This window comes from Drosophila erecta, unplaced genomic scaffold (genome assembly GCF_003286155.1).
Source record: "Drosophila erecta strain 14021-0224.00,06,07 unplaced genomic scaffold, DereRS2 tig00000218-arrow-arrow-pilon, whole genome shotgun sequence".
NCBI lineage: Eukaryota > Metazoa > Arthropoda > Insecta > Diptera > Drosophilidae > Drosophila > Drosophila erecta.
Genome location: NW_020825212.1, coordinates 7,434 through 26,370, shown reverse-complemented (window position 1 = coordinate 26,370; position 18,937 = coordinate 7,434). Strand labels below are relative to the sequence as shown.

General features: G+C 37.7%; 1 protein-coding gene across 2 annotated transcripts in view; it reads left to right on the top strand.

Moving 5' to 3' along the window:
• Positions 1-7,415, top strand: part of LOC6550937 (protein bunched, class 2/F/G isoform) — a 29,651-nt gene extending 22,236 nt beyond the window's left edge. Inside the window, exons 4-6 of one of the 2 annotated variants that reach the window (XM_001976938.3) lie at positions 5,033-5,207; positions 6,291-6,954; positions 7,112-7,415. In XM_001976938.3, coding sequence (XP_001976974.1) covers positions 5,033-5,207; positions 6,291-6,954; positions 7,112-7,376 — 1,104 coding nt within the window. In that variant the 3' untranslated portion in view covers positions 7,377-7,415. Of the gene's footprint in view, positions 1-5,032; positions 5,223-6,290; positions 6,955-7,111 lie in introns of both variants that reach the window. The other variant, XM_026982786.1, reaches the window with a different exon arrangement.
• The last annotated feature ends 11,522 nt before the right edge of the window (positions 7,416-18,937 follow it).

The window sequence follows — 18,937 nt, the reverse complement described above, 5'->3', positions numbered from 1 at the left end:
GGGTTGATTTTCCTCCCCACCCCTCCCCTGCCCCGCCAGCAACCCTTTGTCGGGGATGGAGGCAAGCATTGGAAAAACAAACAAACAAATTGCTACAGTTCTCACAGCACAGCGAAGGGCAACCTGCTGCGATGACACGCGGTCCACGTGCACTTGCCAATTTGCGAGGATGATAACTACTCAACTGGGAAACCGAAGCTTGTGGCAGCACGTTTTAGTTCGCTTCCGGATGGGATTCCCTGTGGCAGAGATTTATGCGTAGCTTCGCCCCAAAATGACAGCGGAAGCAAAGAGTATTTTATGTTTTATTTCAGCAACATGTTTGTTTTGGGAAATATTCCACAGCAATGGCAGTTACTTTAGTGGGGATTTCCCCACTAAAACAACCACTTGGCCGATTCGATGAGTGAATTACTCAATGCATACCCTAATTGTTTGGTAATCGCTCGAGTCGCCTTTTGGCATTGCACCACCCACAAAACGCCCCCTGCGCATTAGAAACGTCTAACGTAATTAGAAAATCGGTCCATTAATCATTGGGCATTTAAAACATCGTTTTGCCCGTAATTAATAGTTCGACGGCAAGCTCAATGTCGAGCAAAGGTCATTAATACGAGTCCGACTCACATGTGCGGCTTTTCCACTGGACCTCGCTTGGCACCCCCTTCCCCGCCCCTTTTACCACCCCCTTGGAACGCCAAAGTCAAGCCTTTAGTTCCGTGTGCGCAAATTAATACTCGACCTTACGAAACGAGAATAAACCAAAAAACAACATCGTTTCGCATTTACATTTCTTAATCCGGTTCCGTATCCGGAAAACTGAAAAGCCCACTGCCCCGCCCCTTGCTTTCATCCTTCTTTTTCCAGCGCACGAAAAGCGAAAAGTGCGCGACCGTTAAACTCATATGAAAGTGGAAATTGAAGTTCCGGCGGAAAAAATGGGAAGATGCTAGAGACAAAAGGCGCTGAAAAGCGGGGAAAACTGGGGAAAACTCAAAGCACTCCTCGGATACTCTGCCAAGCAAGAAAACTGAGAATATGCCAGGGAATATATTTTATTTCCTTTTTTTTTATTGGTGAACTAGCATGAATTTGTACATTGCACTTATTAGCTATTTGTATATATATACGTATGTGTGGTTACATTTATTTCCCCGGGTTTCCAACTTTGTCGGAAAACTAAAGCACCCTTTTTTGCACGCAGTTTGAAAACCAAATTCCGCGAATGTCAATTGAATATTGCATATAAACTGCGGACTGTCGTTATGAAATTTCCACACGCCTCGCCGGGCTGACTGACTGGCAACCACTTGGCAGTAGTAGTAGTCATTCCACACCCACTCCCACTCCCACTCCACTCCCACTCCACTCCGCTCCACCCATCGATGCCCCAGCGAACCACTCGTAAGCCACCCAACCACTCAGTCGTTCGAGTTGATGAAGTAAACCAATAAAGGCCGCACACGAACTCAAAGGCAAATTCCCGCCCGAGTGCAGGCAAAATCGAATGCACAGGTGCACAGGTGCACAGGTGCACATGTCACCTGAAAAGGACGACGAGTCCTGCGACCCGCTGCATATGCAATTTGCAATTCGCAATTTTGCAGCCCCAGTGAGTAAATATTCGCCACCCACCCACCACCCACCACACAGCACCCACCACACACAGGCACCACGGAAATCCCTTTCATTCTGATTTCGATCGGCTGGCAGGCGAAAGCCCAGCCCAACATGAATCCCTGATTGGTTATCAATATTTTAATTATGCCGACAACGACCAGCAGCCTGTGTCCTTTCACCTTTGTGCGAGTGCAGTGGCCCAGTGGATTTTCGGCAATTGGTTTGACAATTGCGTGTGTCCAAGGATTGCACACCAAGTGCCATCGACTTTGGGAACACTCTCTCAAAATGGAGAATGTAATAATACAAATAAATTAAATATATAAACAGGGAGCCCGAGCCCGGGGAATCACTTTTGCCATCGCTCAATTTCGGTTGGGCGGCCAGCAGCAGAATGTTCGATAAATCAAAAGCCATGTCCAGCAGCCGGACAAAGGGGCGTGGCCCCTTCGGTTGCGCCCCATAAAAATGTCCTGCGAACTACTCACCATTCACCCCTTCCAGGGACAATAATAAATTTTCAATCAGCAAATTGATGTCGTGATTCGCAGCGTATTGCAAGCCAAGTGGAGATGGGAATGGTCAAGTAATCATTCGGCGGCAGATTGTCCAAGCTGTTATCTATATTAAAGTGGAAAGTGGTGGGCATTATCTGCCCTTCTTCGGTGGCTGCTTTGCGTTCGCATCCAGTGATTAATTCCCATTTCCCGACTCCCAGTTGGCTTGCTGTTCCACTACCATTAAAAACGCCTTTCGGTTTGGACACATTTAAAACATTTATTGATTTTTAATAGCACTTAAAATACGTACATGGGTTGCAGCTTAGAGCTGCCGCTGCCGCTGCCAACGGTATTGGATTTTCCCGGGCGTCTTTGTAGGCTCCAACACATCGCATTTCCGTTTTGGAAATTTGTGGCATTTCCCTCTTTGATTTCCGCACTCAAAGAGCCCTACCTGCGCTGCGGCTCCGCTTTTCCGGTCGCCAATCCGGTATCGTAATGGCCGAATGATTGGGCTTGTATCTGGATCTGGAACTGGAACTGGATCGGGGTCTGGGTCTGGGTCTGCAGGATGGGATGTTGATGTTGCCGGGCCTCCAAATTGCAAAATGATATAATTCAATGAGAGTTGATTAAATTATCAGACGAGCCACTGGCCTCCGGAGCTGCAAGTTGCTGTTGCTGCTGTTGCTGTTGCTGCTGCTGCTGCTGCTGCCTGTGTGCCTTGTTAATGAAATTTTCCGCTCCTTTGGCAGAGGCTCCCGTGTCTGTGTGTGCGTATTGTTTACACCCGGCGTGCCGCTGTGTGTGTGCTGCCATTTATTATGGCAAAATGCTGCTGGAGCCGCTGCTGCAGCAGCCCTTTGTCTGTTGTTGTAGCTGATGATGGTGACGTTGACGTTGCATGATGAAATAACAAACCGGATTAATTTGATTTTGCAGCCAGGAAGGGCCAAGATCCCGATTCCCAAGGCTTCCGAGTACCCGAGCTCTCGAGCTCCCAAGCTCCCGAGCCGCAGGCCCCAAATTCGGAGGCTGATCCTTGCCAGGAGCAAAGTATGCGGGTGTGTGGAAATTAATTTGACATCCGGAGCAGAGTGGGTAATTTCAGAGAGCGGCTATCGGATTTATTTGCAGCTCCACGCCTGAGTAATCCAACTGAGTCGCACGCTGAGTCACACTCGGTACAGTGCGAGTCGCAGCTGTAAGGCTAGCGACACAAGTAGCCGGATCTCTCTTAAAAGGAATAAACACGGACCAATTCCATTAGAAAGGAAATGGAAAGAGGTTCCTTACCGCAGGAACCTAAACTGCTGAAACGCAGCTTACCAAGTGAGCGGCACTTTGCCAAAAAGGAATCCGCGACGAGCTGCACATTTTCCGGGCTGCAACGCAACGCACTGAGTGGCTGCCTGGAAAATATATGCATTTAGTTTCGGAAGTCAGAACTCGGGTCTGCCAATTTCTCAGAAAGTGGAAGTCCAAGATTTATGGGGCTCCTGGTAGGCAACCAAGACTTGGTGACAGAGCCCCAAGCCAAACCACTTTGTCTTCGTTCCGCGCCGAACTTGTTTTTCATGTTTTTTATTTATTTTTCTTGTGCTTTGGTTTCTGCTGGGCGAACTGCCACGCCCAGCTGCCCACTTAACCCGCGATTTGCTCAATCTGTGAGGTTAAGGTTGGGATTTGGAACTTGGCTGGGCTCGTGGCGTGTCCTTTCGGTGCCTGATTCTTGGCCAACGAATTCCTGGCCAAGAGAAGTCGCCGGCTTTTAGCGCCCCTTTTATATTTGCATTTCGCCCGCTCTGCCTGCCTTGCCTACTTTGCATATATTGCTTTTTTATTATAAATCTTCCTGCTGCTGCTGCTGCTGCCACTTCCAAGAGCCACTTCAGTTCGGGGCTCTTTGCTTCGTCCTCGTCGATTTCACATTGCTGCCGGGCAATCTTTGGTGTCCTTTTCCCCCCGCCAGCCCGCCGTCACCCCCCTGGTAAGTCCTGCCCCTGAACCTCCCCCTTTGCGTACATGACTAATAGCAGAACTAAACGATTTGATGGACCAGAAAAATGATGACTTCTTTTTCAGTGCAGAGGGTCCGGATTCCGGGATTCCGAGGGTGGTTCGAGCTGAATTTGAATCCTTTGGCCGCTCGTCTGTGTGGCAAATCCTTTTATTGTGACAGTTGTTGTTGCTGGTCTGGTTGTCTGGTTGTCTGGTTGCCTTTTGTGAACAACATTTAATGTTTTCATATTATTATCTTTGTTGTTGCTGCCGCCAGAGAATCGGTTTAATGTTTCGGAAGATAATCTAATTTGGTCACTTATATGCGAATATGTATATCATTTGCCATTATGTGTGGAGTGGCAGCGAGTGGGATGTGGCAAGTCGATGGTGTCGCATTGATGGCTCCTGATTTCGGGGAGCCGCTTCCAAGGGGATCTGCTGCTAATATATATTTAATTTACAAAGTTCCAATCCTTTTCAAGGCATCTGAAAGCAGCAACACCTAGCAAGAGCGAAATAAAAGCTCAAGCGGCTAGAAAATGGTACCCTTTTTTTGTTAGCCACACCACTGCCCCAAAGGTTGGACTTCAATGGTCTTCGTATGTATGCATGTATATAAAAGTATTTGGGGCAGCTGAGCGGCTTATGGTCCATGTATTAGCATTTAAAAAACATTCCATTTGCATTTTTTCAATTTGAATGAGCTCTTTATTTAATAATTCGCAATTTGCATTGCATTTTCCCAACGAGCGGAGTTGATAGCCATTGGCCACTGAGGAGGTCGGTGTCCATATGGCGAAACGCTTATGCGGAAGAGTTTGCGAATTAATGTTCCAAAAAAGTGCATTAATTCCACCAGCAACATGTTTACTTGGAGTAATAACTGCGTTTGTACCTTGCCCTTTCAGGTGTGGTTCCAAAATCGACGCGCCAAGTGGCGCAAGACGGAGAAAGTCTGGGGCGGCAGCACGATCATGGCCGAGTACGGACTCTACGGGGCCATGGTGCGGCACTCCCTGCCCCTGCCGGACACGATCCTCAAGTCGGCCAAGGACAACGACGCGGTGGCGCCCTGGCTACTAGGTATGGAGCAGAAATGTAAATGCAACAATCATATCGAAACTACCAAACTATCAAGCTAAGACCCGTCGCACAGCTATGTCTCGTAGCTTTCCCCATTTGGCTTTGCTTTTATGATTTATTTGATACTTTCATTTGGTTTCAATGCGGATTCTCCTGTGCGCATTGATAGACGGCTCTTTATGCGCCAGACTTTTCACTGCGATTCAGTGTCCTATAGATCGCATGTATCTGCGAGCCTTGAGGAGGTTTAATTAAATTTCGAGCCGCACAAAGGAGCACGGTTCGGGGATTATAAACTCGGATAGATAGCGGACGGGTCGAGAATTGTGAGCATATTTGGCGAGCATGTCCAACGATGCTTTTCCGCTATTGCCGTCATATGTTGCGCACATTTCCCGGGAATGACTTTGCGGATTATCCGGGATTCTCCGGCACAAGTGTCGCTGGTTCGGGGTGACTGGGCGCCTTTATTCGTTAATAATCGCTTAATAAATGCAAAATGCACACGCGACAAGGACGAAGGACGAGGACGCCGAACGCAGGAAGAGGGTTCGCCACCGAATTCCCATTTTATTTGGCATTTATCGTTTATCTATTTCCATTGCTGGGGTGCTGACGACTGGGTGGTTTTGCGTGCTCCGGCGAACTTTACGAACCGGCTGACTCGATAATTAATTCCCAAGTAGCCGTGGCCAAAGGTTTGCTCGAACTTAAGTGGCTTATCGAGGACTTAGCGGGTCCTTCGCCGGGGGAATCAGCGCAATTGGAATAGCAATAGTTTTTAATTAAGTCGATATGTCAAATTAGTCGGCAATTGATGGGGCCGCAAGCGTGCGACTGTGAGCCCTAAACTGGTATTAAATCCAATATTTTGGCAGCATATGCATTTTGATTTACCGGTAGCGACTTAAACATTTATGTTTTTCCCTCTAGCAGTTCCAACGCATCCACATTCCACAGATACGTAGGCTTTTATTTCGATCCAACCAGCATTTATTTTTATTTATGAGACAATCCCAACTTTCCCTGGAACCTGAAGGTGCACACCATTGACCTATGTCCCTACTTCCTCTTCCTCGACAGGCATGCACCGCAAGTCGATCGAGGCGCAGTCGGCGCTCAAGGACGACTCGGGGGTGAGCGACCACGAGGACTCGGCGGGCTCGAAGTCGGCTCACTCGGAGGACCTCTCCCGCTCCCGTTGCCGCGCCCTCAGCTCCTCCACCGAGTCGCTGAACGTCGTCAGTCCTGCGCCCAGCAGCTGCCCCACCTCCACGTCCACCTCGGCGCCGCCCACCTCGACGAGCGGCTACGCGGGCGCAGCCTCCTCGGCGGCCACCACGCCCACCGGGGCGTCCACCACCAACAGCTCCGGCAGTCCCCACATCGAGCTGGGCTCCCCCTCGCCCCAGCAGCAGCAGCAGCAGCAGCAGCAGCAGCTGCAACTGCAGCAGCAACAGGCGTCGCTCTACTTGGGCAGCGGGGCGGGCGTTAGTGGCTGTGCCCCGCCCAGCTATCATCCGCTGCTGGACGCCGCCAATGCCGCTGGTGCCGGCGCGGCCGCCTCCAGCAAGGACTTCCACATGATCATGAACACCGCCGTGGCAGCGGCGGCAGCAGCTGCTCAGCAGCAGCATCAGCAACAGCAGCAGCAGCAGCATCAGCAGCAGGTCACGGCGGCAGCACCTGGATTGCATGCCCACAACTTGGCCGCCGCCCTAATGGAGCACGATCCGGATGCCTTCAGGTGACACAAAGTGCTCGACACAAGGGTGTCCCTGTAGCAGGAGTATGCTATTTAATTATGTGTTTTTTAAGTGCACTGCATACTCTTACTTCACTCCCACTTCACCTAACAAAAAAGCGTGTGAATTGCTACTGAAATACGGACTTATTTCTTGCAGAAACAACTCAATCGCCTGTCTGAGGGCCAAGGCGCAGGAGCACCAGGCACGACTCCTGAACAACGGTGGACTCTTCCTGCAGGTGCGCCGGTTCGCCCAGGGTCAGGCGCAGATCCAGGACCCAAGTGATATGCTCAAGCTCAGCGAGGAGCACAACAACAACAGTCCGATACCCATTCCCATTGCGCCTCTTAATCCGCAAGCCAATGTCAAAATGGAGCTGACCACCAGTGGAGGATCAATGAAGAGCTGCGAGGAGGCCTAACAGAGGGCCCAACAAGTTCACTTAATCTAAGCTGCCCAATTGCAAATGCTATGATCCCAAAACTCACCAAACCAAAAATGAGAAGAAAACCTTTTTTTTACTATACCTAAGGAGTATTACATCTGTAGATCTGTAATCGAAATAGTAATTTTAAACAGCAGCATTGGCTGCTTTAAGCTGTAAAAATACGAAATCTGAATATTTTAATAAACTCATTGGCGAAAATATTTTTTTATTTTACAACATAAATTTGGGCACCAACAAAGATATAAGATAGTTAACAGCAATGGCTGAAATAAAAGTACGAATATGTGACAAGTAACAGGTGTCTTTTACTTGGACGATTTGGTTGTTTTTACAAAATACATTGTGCATTCACGTTAAATTATCTGGTAATAAGTAGCATGTAAAATTGAAATGTAATATGTAAGAAGACTGTCGAATGTATAATACATGTAGAGTGAACGATTCGTACAGGGCTAGGAAAATTGTCGAACACTCACGATTCTTGTAGAATGAATACTGTGTGTAGAATGTATGCGACATGTAAATTTGAGTACAAACGTAGGTCTCTCTACATCGCTCAAAATCGACATTATAGTTACATGACAGTATGTAACTCAAATGTATGTTTAAAATAAATACGCCTTGCGGATAAAGCGCCATCTAGCGCTGGTGGGAGTCGTCGGTAAGGCAGTGCATCCATCCGAGTGGGACTAGCGTCGGCAAGGAAGTGTCGCCAATCTGTTTCACTCAATTCGGAAGAGTTGAATGGCTCAGGGCGCTAAGCCGCCGTTCCATGTCATCTTTACATAGATCCAGTGAAGTACCAGGTTCGAGTCCACCTTGAAACTTCAGGAATCTTCCACTTTTCCCCTTCTCACTCCGCCATACGTTGACGTCCATATTAAAATGACAGTTATACGTGCCAAATAAGGGGAAGATTAAGTTCTCTGATTAGGAAGCTGGTCAGTCGATTGAGTGAAAATTCTAGACATCAGTGCCAAAGACGAGAAACAATCTTTTTATTTTATACAAACCAACCCACATTATGAATATATAAAAATATCCAATGGTCATTTCAAAAATTTAACATTCTTAATATTCACCTTTTTTTGAATAAAAATAATCAGTTTTTTTTCGATAGCAATAAAAATAGTTGTCCAAGAGTAAAATGCCATACCTCGTTGAATTTGTAACAAAATTCCCTATCCACATGTGTTCAAAGCCGGATGTTTTAGGAGGTTTCAATTTTTCACAAATTTTGATGGGGGTACCCCTTATCGAAAATGTGAAAATTTGTTAAAATTTATTTTTTCGAAAATCATAAAAGTAGGGATGAGCATAGTTAGCATTGTTTATTAGCAACACAAAACAGTCTTCATTTTAACTGTGTCTCCTTTTTTGGCCAAGTTATGGCGAAATTTCCGTTTGAAAATATCACATTTTTGAAAAAAAAAAAATTGTATATTTTTTTTGAATAAAAATAATCAGTTTTTTTTCGATAGCAATAAAAATAGTTGTCCAAGAGTAAAATGCCATACCTCGTTGAATTTGTAACAAAATTCCCTATCCACATGTGTTTAAGGCCGGATGTTTTAGGAGGTTTCAATTTTTCACAAATTTTGATGGGGGTACCCCTTATCGAAAATGTGAAAATTTGTTAAAATTTATTTTTTCGAAAATCATAAAAGTAGGGATGAGCATAGTTAGCATTGTTTATTAGCAACACAAAACAGTCTTCATTTTAACTGTGTCTCCTTTTTTGGCCAAGTTATGGCGAAATTTCCGTTTGAAAATATCACATTTTTGAAAAAAAAAAAATTGTATATTTTTTTTGAATAAAAATAATCAGTTTTTTTTCGATAGCAATAAAAATAGTTGTCCAAGAGTAAAATGCCATACCTCGTTGAATTTGTAACAAAATTCCCTATCCACATGTGTTTAAAGCCGGATGTTTTAGGAGGTTTCAATTTTTCACAAATTTTGATGGGGGTACCCCTTATCGAAAATGTGAAAATTTGTTAAAATTTATTTTTTCGAAAATCATAAAAGTAGGGATGAGCATAGTTAGCATTGTTTATTAGCAACACAAAACAGTCTTCATTTTAACTGTGTCTCCTTTTTTGGCCAAGTTATGGCGAAATTTCCGTTTGAAAATATCACATTTTTGAAAAAAAAAAAATTGTATATTTTTTTTGAATAAAAATAATCAGTTTTTTTTCGATAGCAATAAAAATAGTTGTCCAAGAGTAAAATGCCATACCTCGTTGAATTTGTAACAAAATTCCCTATCCACATGTGTTCAAAGCCGGATGTTTTAGGAGGTTTCAATTTTTCACAAATTTTGATGGGGGTACCCCTTATCGAAAATGTGAAAATTTGTTAAAATTTATTTTTTCGAAAATCATAAAAGTAGGGATGAGCATAGTTAGCATTGTTTATTAGCAACACAAAACAGTCTTCATTTTAACCGTGTCTCATTTTTTGACCAAGTTATGGCGAAATTTCCGTTTGAAAATATCACATTTTTGAAAAAAAAAAATTTTATATTTTTTTTTGAATAAAAATAATCAGTTTTTTTTCGATAGCAATAAAAATAGTTGTCCAAGAGTAAAATGCCATACCTCGTTGAATTTGTAACAAAATTCCCTATCCACATGTGTTCAAAGCCGGATGTTTTAGGAGGTTTCAATTTTTCACAAATTTTGATGGGGGTACCCCTTATCGAAAATGTGAAAATTTGTTAAAATTTATTTTTTCGAAAATCATAAAAGTAGGGATGAGCATAGTTAGCATTGTTTATTAGCAACACAAAACAGTCTTCATTTTAACTGTGTCTCCTTTTTTGGCCAAGTTATGGCGAAATTTCCGTTTGAAAATATCACATTTTTGAAAAAAAAAAAATTGTATATTTTTTTTGAATAAAAATAATCAGTTTTTTTTCGATAGCAATAAAAATAGTTGTCCAAGAGTAAAATGCCATACCTCGTTGAATTTTTAACAAAATTCCCTATCCACATGTGTTTAAGCCGGATGTTTTAGGAGGTTTCAATTTTTCACAAATTTTGATGGGGGTACCCCTTATCGAAAATGTGAAAATTTGTTAAAATTTATTTTTTCGAAAATCATAAAAGTAGGGATGAGCATAGTTAGCATTGTTTATTAGCAACACAAAACAGTCTTCATTTTAACTGTGTCTCCTTTTTTGGCCAAGTTATGGCGAAATTTCCGTTTGAAAATATCACATTTTTGAAAAAAAAAAAATTGTATATTTTTTTTGAATAAAAATAATCAGTTTTTTTTCGATAGCAATAAAAATAGTTGTCCAAGAGTAAAATGCCATACCTCGTTGAATTTGTAACAAAATTCCCTATCCACATGTGTTCAAAGCCGGATGTTTTAGGAGGTTTCAATTTTTCACAAATTTTGATGGGGGTACCCCTTATCGAAAATGTGAAAATTTGTTAAAATTTATTTTTTCGAAAATCATAAAAGTAGGGATGAGCATAGTTAGCATTGTTTATTAGCAACACAAAACAGTCTTCATTTTAACTGTGTCTCCTTTTTTGGCCAAGTTATGGCGAAATTTCCGTTTGAAAATATCACATTTTTGAAAAAAAAAAAATTGTATATTTTTTTTGAATAAAAATAATCAGTTTTTTTTCGATAGCAATAAAAATAGTTGTCCAAGAGTAAAATGCCATACCTCGTTGAATTTGTAACAAAATTCCCTATCCACATGTGTTCAAAGCCGGATGTTTTAGGAGGTTTCAATTTTTCACAAATTTTGATGGGGGTACCCCTTATCGAAAATGTGAAAATTTGTTAAAATTTATTTTTTCGAAAATCATAAAAGTAGGGATGAGCATAGTTAGCATTGTTTATTAGCAACACAAAACAGTCTTCATTTTAACCGTGTCTCATTTTTTGACCAAGTTATGGCGAAATTTCCGTTTGAAAATATCACATTTTTGAAAAAAAAAAAATTGTATATTTTTTTTTGAATAAAAATAATCAGTTTTTTTTCGATAGCAATAAAAATAGTTGTCCAAGAGTAAAATGCCATACCTCGTTGAATTTGTAACAAAATTCCCTATCCACATGTGTTCAAAGCCGGATGTTTTAGGAGGTTTCAATTTTTCACAAATTTTGATGGGGGTACCCCTTATCGAAAATGTGAAAATTTGTTAAAATTTATTTTTTCGAAAATCATAAAAGTAGGGATGAGCATAGTTAGCATTGTTTATTAGCAACACAAAACAGTCTTCATTTTAACTGTGTCTCCTTTTTTGACCAAGTTATGGCGAAATTTCCGTTTGAAAATATCACATTTTTGAAAAAAAAAAAATTGTATATTTTTTTTGAATAAAAATAATCAGTTTTTTTTCGATAGCAATAAAAATAGTTGTCCAAGAGTAAAATGCCATACCTCGTTGAATTTGTAACAAAATTCCCTATCCACATGTGTTCAAAGCCGGATGTTTTAGGAGGTTTCAATTTTTCACAAATTTTGATGGGGGTACCCCTTATCGAAAATGTGAAAATTTGTTAAAATTTATTTTTTCGAAAATCATAAAAGTAGGGATGAGCATAGTTAGCATTGTTTATTAGCAACACAAAACAGTCTTCATTTTAACTGTGTCTCCTTTTTTGGCCAAGTTATGGCGAAATTTCCGTTTGAAAATATCACATTTTTGAAAAAAAAAAAATTGTATATTTTTTTTGAATAAAAATAATCAGTTTTTTTTCGATAGCAATAAAAATAGTTGTCCAAGAGTAAAATGCCATACCTCGTTGAATTTGTAACAAAATTCCCTATCCACATGTGTTCAAAGCCGGATGTTTTAGGAGGTTTCAATTTTTCACAAATTTTGATGGGGGTACCCCTTATCGAAAATGTGAAAATTTGTTAAAATTTATTTTTTCGAAAATCATAAAAGTAGGGATGAGCATAGTTAGCATTGTTTATTAGCAACACAAAACAGTCTTCATTTTAACTGTGTCTCCTTTTTTGGCCAAGTTATGGCGAAATTTCCGTTTGAAAATATCACATTTTTGAAAAAAAAAAAATTGTATATTTTTTTTGAATAAAAATAATCAGTTTTTTTTCGATAGCAATAAAAATAGTTGTCCAAGAGTAAAATGCCATACCTCGTTGAATTTGTAACAAAATTCCCTATCCACATGTGTTCAAAGCCGGATGTTTTAGGAGGTTTCGATTTTTCACAAATTTTGATGGGGGTACCCCTTATCGAAAATGTGAAAATTTGTTAAAATTTATTTTTTCGAAAATCATAAAAGTAGGGATGAGCATAGTTAGCATTGTTTATTAGCAACACAAAACAGTCTTCATTTTAACTGTGTCTCCTTTTTTGGCCAAGTTATGGCGAAATTTCCGTTTGAAAATATCACATTTTTGAAAAAAAAAAAATTGTATATTTTTTTTGAATAAAAATAATCAGTTTTTTTTCGATAGCAATAAAAATAGTTGTCCAAGAGTAAAATGCCATACCTCGTTGAATTTGTAACAAAATTCCCTATCCACATGTGTTCAAAGCCGGATGTTTTAGGAGGTTTCAATTTTTCACAAATTTTGATGGGGGTACCCCTTATCGAAAATGTGAAAATTTGTTAAAATTTATTTTTTCGAAAATCATAAAAGTAGGGATGAGCATAGTTAGCATTGTTTATTAGCAACACAAAACAGTCTTCATTTTAACTGTGTCTCCTTTTTTGACCAAGTTATGGCGAAATTTCCGTTTGAAAATATCACATTTTTGAAAAAAAAAAAAATTGTATATTTTTTTTGAATAAAAATAATCAGTTTTTTTTCGATAGCAATAAAAATAGTTGTCCAAGAGTAAAATGCCATACCTCGTTGAATTTGTAACAAAATTCCCTATCCACATGTGTTCAAAGCCGGATGTTTTAGGAGGTTTCAATTTTTCACAAATTTTGATGGGGGTACCCCTTATCGAAAATGTGAAAATTTGTTAAAATTTATTTTTTCGAAAATCATAAAAGTAGGGATGAGCATAGTTAGCATTGTTTATTAGCAACACAAAACAGTCTTCATTTTAACTGTGTCTCCTTTTTTGGCCAAGTTATGGCGAAATTTCCGTTTGAAAATATCACATTTTTGAAAAAAAAAAATTGTATATTTTTTTTGAATAAAAATAATCAGTTTTTTTTCGATAGCAATAAAAATAGTTGTCCAATAGTAAAATGCCATACCTCGTTGAATTTGTAACAAAATTCCCTATCCACATGTGTTCAAAGCCGGATGTTTTAGGAGGTTTCAATTTTTCACAAATTTTGATGGGGGTACCCCTTATCGAAAATGTGAAAATTTGTTAAAATTTATTTTTTCGAAAATCATAAAAGTAGGGATGAGCATAGTTAGCATTGTTTATTAGCAACACAAAACAGTCTTCATTTTAACCGTGTCTCATTTTTTGGCCAAGTTATGGCGAAATTTCCGTTTGAAAATATCACATTTTTGAAAAAAAAAAAATTGTATATTTTTTTTGAATAAAAATAATCAGTTTTTTTTCGATAGCAATAAAAATAGTTGTCCAAGAGTAAAATGCCATACCTCGTTGAATTTGTAACAAAATTCCCTATCCACATGTGTTCAAAGCCGGATGTTTTAGGAGGTTTCAATTTTTCACAAATTTTGATGGAGGTACCCCTTATCGAAAATGTGAAAATTTGTTAAAATTTATTTTTTCGAAAATCATAAAAGTAGGGATGAGCATAGTTAGCATTGTTTATTAGCAACACAAAACAGTCTTCATTTTAACTGTGTCTCCTTTTTTGGCCAAGTTATGGCGAAATTTCCGTTTGAAAATATCACATTTTTGAAAAAAAAAAAATTGTATATTTTTTTTGAATAAAAATAATCAGTTTTTTTTCGATAGCAATAAAAATAGTTGTCCAAGAGTAAAATGCCATACCTCGTTGAATTTGTAACAAAATTCCCTATCCACATGTGTTCAAAGCCGGATGTTTTAGGAGGTTTCAATTTTTCACAAATTTTGATGGGGGTACCCCTTATCGAAAATGTGAAAATTTGTTAAAATTTATTTTTTCGAAAATCATAAAAGTAGGGATGAGCATAGTTAGCATTGTTTATTAGCAACACAAAACAGTCTTCATTTTAACCGTGTCTCATTTTTTGACCAAGTTATGGCGAAATTTCCGTTTGAAAATATCACATTTTTGAAAAAAAAAAAATTGTATATTTTTTTTTGAATAAAAATAATCAGTTTTTTTTCGATAGCAATAAAAATAGTTGTCCAAGAGTAAAATGCCATACCTCGTTGAATTTGTAACAAAATTCCCTATCCACATGTGTTCAAAGCCGGATGTTTTAGGAGGTTTCAATTTTTCACAAATTTTGATGGGGGTACCCCTTATCGAAAATGTGAAAATTTGTTAAAATTTATTTTTTCGAAAATCATAAAAGTAGGGATGAGCATAGTTAGCATTGTTTATTAGCAACACAAAACAGTCTTCATTTTAACTGTGTCTCATTTTTTGGCCAAGTTATGGCGAAATTTCCGTTTGAAAATATCACATTTTTGAAAAAAAAAAAATTGTATATTTTTTTTGAATAAAAATAATCAGTTTTTTTTCGATAGCAATAAAAATAGTTGTCCAAGAGTAAAATGCCATACCTCGTTGAATTTGTAACAAAATTCCCTATCCACATGTGTTCAAAGCCGGATGTTTTAGGAGGTTTCAATTTTTCACAAATTTTGATGGGGGTACCCCTTATCGAAAATGTGAAAATTTGTTAAAATTTATTTTTTCGAAAATCATAAAAGTAGGGATGAGCATAGTTAGCATTGTTTATTAGCAACACAAAACAGTCTTCATTTTAACAGTGTCTCCTTTTTTGGCCAAGTTATGGCGAAATTTCCGTTTGAAAATATCACATTTTTGAAAAAAAAAAAATTGTATATTTTTTTTGAATAAAAATAATCAGTTTTTTTTCGATAGCAATAAAAATAGTTGTCCAAGAGTAAAATGCCATACCTCGTTGAATTTGTAACAAAATTCCCTATCCACATGTGTTCAAAGCCGGATGTTTTAGGAGGTTTCAATTTTTCACAAATTTTGATGGGGGTACCCCTTATCGAAAATGTGAAAATTTGTTAAAATTTATTTTTTCGAAAATCATAAAAGTAGGGATGAGCATAGTTAGCATTGTTTATTAGCAACACAAAACAGTCTTCATTTTAACCGTGTCTCATTTTTTGGCCAAGTTATGGCGAAATTTCCGTTTGAAAATATCACATTTTTGAAAAAAAAAAAAATTGTATATTTTTTTGAATAAAAATAATCAGTTTTTTTTCGATAGCAATAAAAATAGTTGTCCAAGAGTAAAATGCCATACCTCGTTGAATTTGTAACAAAATTCCCTATCCACATGTGTTCAAAGCCGGATGTTTTAGGAGGTTTCAATTTTTCACAAATTTTGATGGGGGTACCCCTTATCGAAAATGTGAAAATTTGTTAAAATTTATTTTTTCGAAAATCATAAAAGTAGGGATGAGCATAGTTAGCATTGTTTATTAGCAACACAAAACAGTCTTCATTTTAACTGTGTCTCCTTTTTTGGCCAAGTTATGGCGAAATTTCCGTTTGAAAATATCACATTTTTGAAAAAAAAAAAATTGTATATTTTTTTTGAATAAAAATAATCAGTTTTTTTTCGATAGCAATAAAAATAGTTGTCCAAGAGTAAAATGCCATACCTCGTTGAATTTGTAACAAAATTCCCTATCCACATGTGTTTAAAGCCGGATGTTTTAGGAGGTTTCAATTTTTCACAAATTTTGATGGGGGTACCCCTTATCGAAAATGTGAAAATTTGTTAAAATTTATTTTTTCGAAAATCATAAAAGTAGGGATGAGCATAGTTAGCATTGTTTATTAGCAACACAAAACAGTCTTCATTTTAACTGTGTCTCCTTTTTTGGCCAAGTTATGGCGAAATTTCCGTTTGAAAATATCACATTTTTGAAAAAAAAAAAATTGTATATTTTTTTTGAATAAAAATAATCAGTTTTTTTTCGATAGCAATAAAAATAGTTGTCCAAGAGTAAAATGCCATACCTCGTTGAATTTGTAACAAAATTCCCTATCCACATGTGTTCAAAGCCGGATGTTTTAGGAGGTTTCAATTTTTCACAAATTTTGATGGGGGTACCCCTTATCGAAAATGTGAAAATTTGTTAAAATTTATTTTTTCGAAAATCATAAAAGTAGGGATGAGCATAGTTAGCATTGTTTATTAGCAACACAAAACAGTCTTCATTTTAACTGTGTCTCCTTTTTTGGCCAAGTTATGGCGAAATTTCCGTTTGAAAATATCACATTTTTGAAAAAAAAAAAATTGTATATTTTTTTTGAATAAAAATAATCAGTTTTTTTTCGATAGCAATAAAAATAGTTGTCCAAGAGTAAAATGCCATACCTCGTTGAATTTGTAACAAAATTCCCTATCCACATGTGTTCAAAGCCGGATGTTTTAGGAGGTTTCAATTTTTCACAAATTTTGATGGGGGTACCCCTTATCGAAAATGTGAAAATTTGTTAAAATTTATTTTTTCGAAAATCATAAAAGTAGGGATGAGCATAGTTAGCATTGTTTATTAGCAACACAAAACAGTCTTCATTTTAACCGTGTCTCATTTTTTGACCAAGTTATGGCGAAATTTCCGTTTGAAAATATCACATTTTTGAAAAAAAAAAATTTTATATTTTTTTTGAATAAAAATAATCAGTTTTTTTTCGATAGCAATAAAAATAGTTGTCCAAGAGTAAAATGCCATACCTCGTTGAATTTGTAACAAAATTCCCTATCCACATGTGTTCAAAGCCGGATGTTTTAGGAGGTTTCAATTTTTCACAAATTTTGATGGGGGTACCCCTTATCGAAAATGTGAAAATTTGTTAAAATTTATTTTTTCGAAAATCATAAAAGTAGGGATGAGCATAGTTAGCATTGTTTATTAGCAACACAAAACAGTCTTCATTTTAACTGTGTCTCCTTTTTTGGCCAAGTTATGGCGAAATTTCCGTTTGAAAATATCACATTTTTGAAAAAAAAAAATTGTATATTTTTTTTGAATAAAAATAATCAGTTTTTTTTCGATAGCAATAAAAATAGTTGTCCAAGAGTAAAATGCCATACCTCGTTGAATTTGTAACAAAATTCCCTATCCACATGTGTTCAAAGCCGGATGTTTTAGGAGGTTTCAATTTTTCACAAATTTTGATGGGGGTACCCCTTATCGAAAATGTGAAAATTTGTTAAAATTTATTTTTTCGAAAATCATAAAAGTAGGGATGAGCATAGTTAGCATTGTTTATTAGCAACACAAAACAGTCTTCATTTTAACCGTGTCTCATTTTTTGACCAAGTTATGGCGAAATTTCCGTTTGAAAATATCACATTTTTGAAAAAAAAAAATTGTATATTTTTTTTGAATAAAAATAATCAGTTTTTTTTCGATAGCAATAAAAATAGTTGTCCAAGAGTAAAATGCCATACCTCGTTGAATTTGTAACAAAATTCCCTATCCACATGTGTTCAAAGCCGGATGTTTTAGGAGGTTTCAATTTTTCACAAATTTTGATGGGGGTACCCCTTATCGAAAATGCGAAAATTTGTTAAAATTTATTTTTTCGAAAATCATAAAAGTAGGGATGAGCATAGTTAGCATTGTTTATTAGCAACACAAAACAGTCTTCATTTTAACTGTGTCTCCTTTTTTGGCCAAGTTATGGCGAAATTTCCGTTTGAAAATATCACATTTTTAAAAAAAAAAATTTTACATTTTTTTTTTAATAAAAATAATCCGTTTTTTTTCGATAGCAATAAAAATAGTTGTCCAAGAGTGGAATGCCATACCTCGTTGAATTTGTAACAAAATTCCCTATCCACATGTGTTCAAAGCCGGATGTTTTAGGAGGTTTCAATTTTTCACAAATTTTGATGGGGGTACCCCTTATCGAAAATGCGAAAATTTGTTAAAATTTATTTTTTCGAAAATCATAAAAGTAGGGATGAGCATAGTTAGCATTGTTTATTAGCAACACAAAACAGTCTTCATTTTAGCTGTGTCTCCTTTTTTGGCCAAGTTATGGCGAAATTTCCGTTTGAAAATATCACATTTTTGAAAAAAACAAATTTTACATTTTTTTTGAATAAAAATAATCCGTTTTTTTTTCGATAGCAATAAAAATAGTTGTCCAAGAGTGGAATGCCATACCTCGTTGAATTTGTAACAAAATTCCCTATCCACATGTGTTCAAAGCCGGATGTTTTAGGAGGTTTCAATTTTTCACAAATTTTGATGGGGGTACCCCTTATCGAAAATGCGAAAATTTGTTAAAATTTATTTTTTCGAAAATCATAAAAGTAGGGATGAGCATAGTTAGCATTGTTTATTAGCAACACAAAACAGTCTTCATTTTAGCTGTGTCTCCTTTTTTGGCCAAGTTATGGCGAAATTTCCGTTTGAAAATATCACATTTTTGAAAAA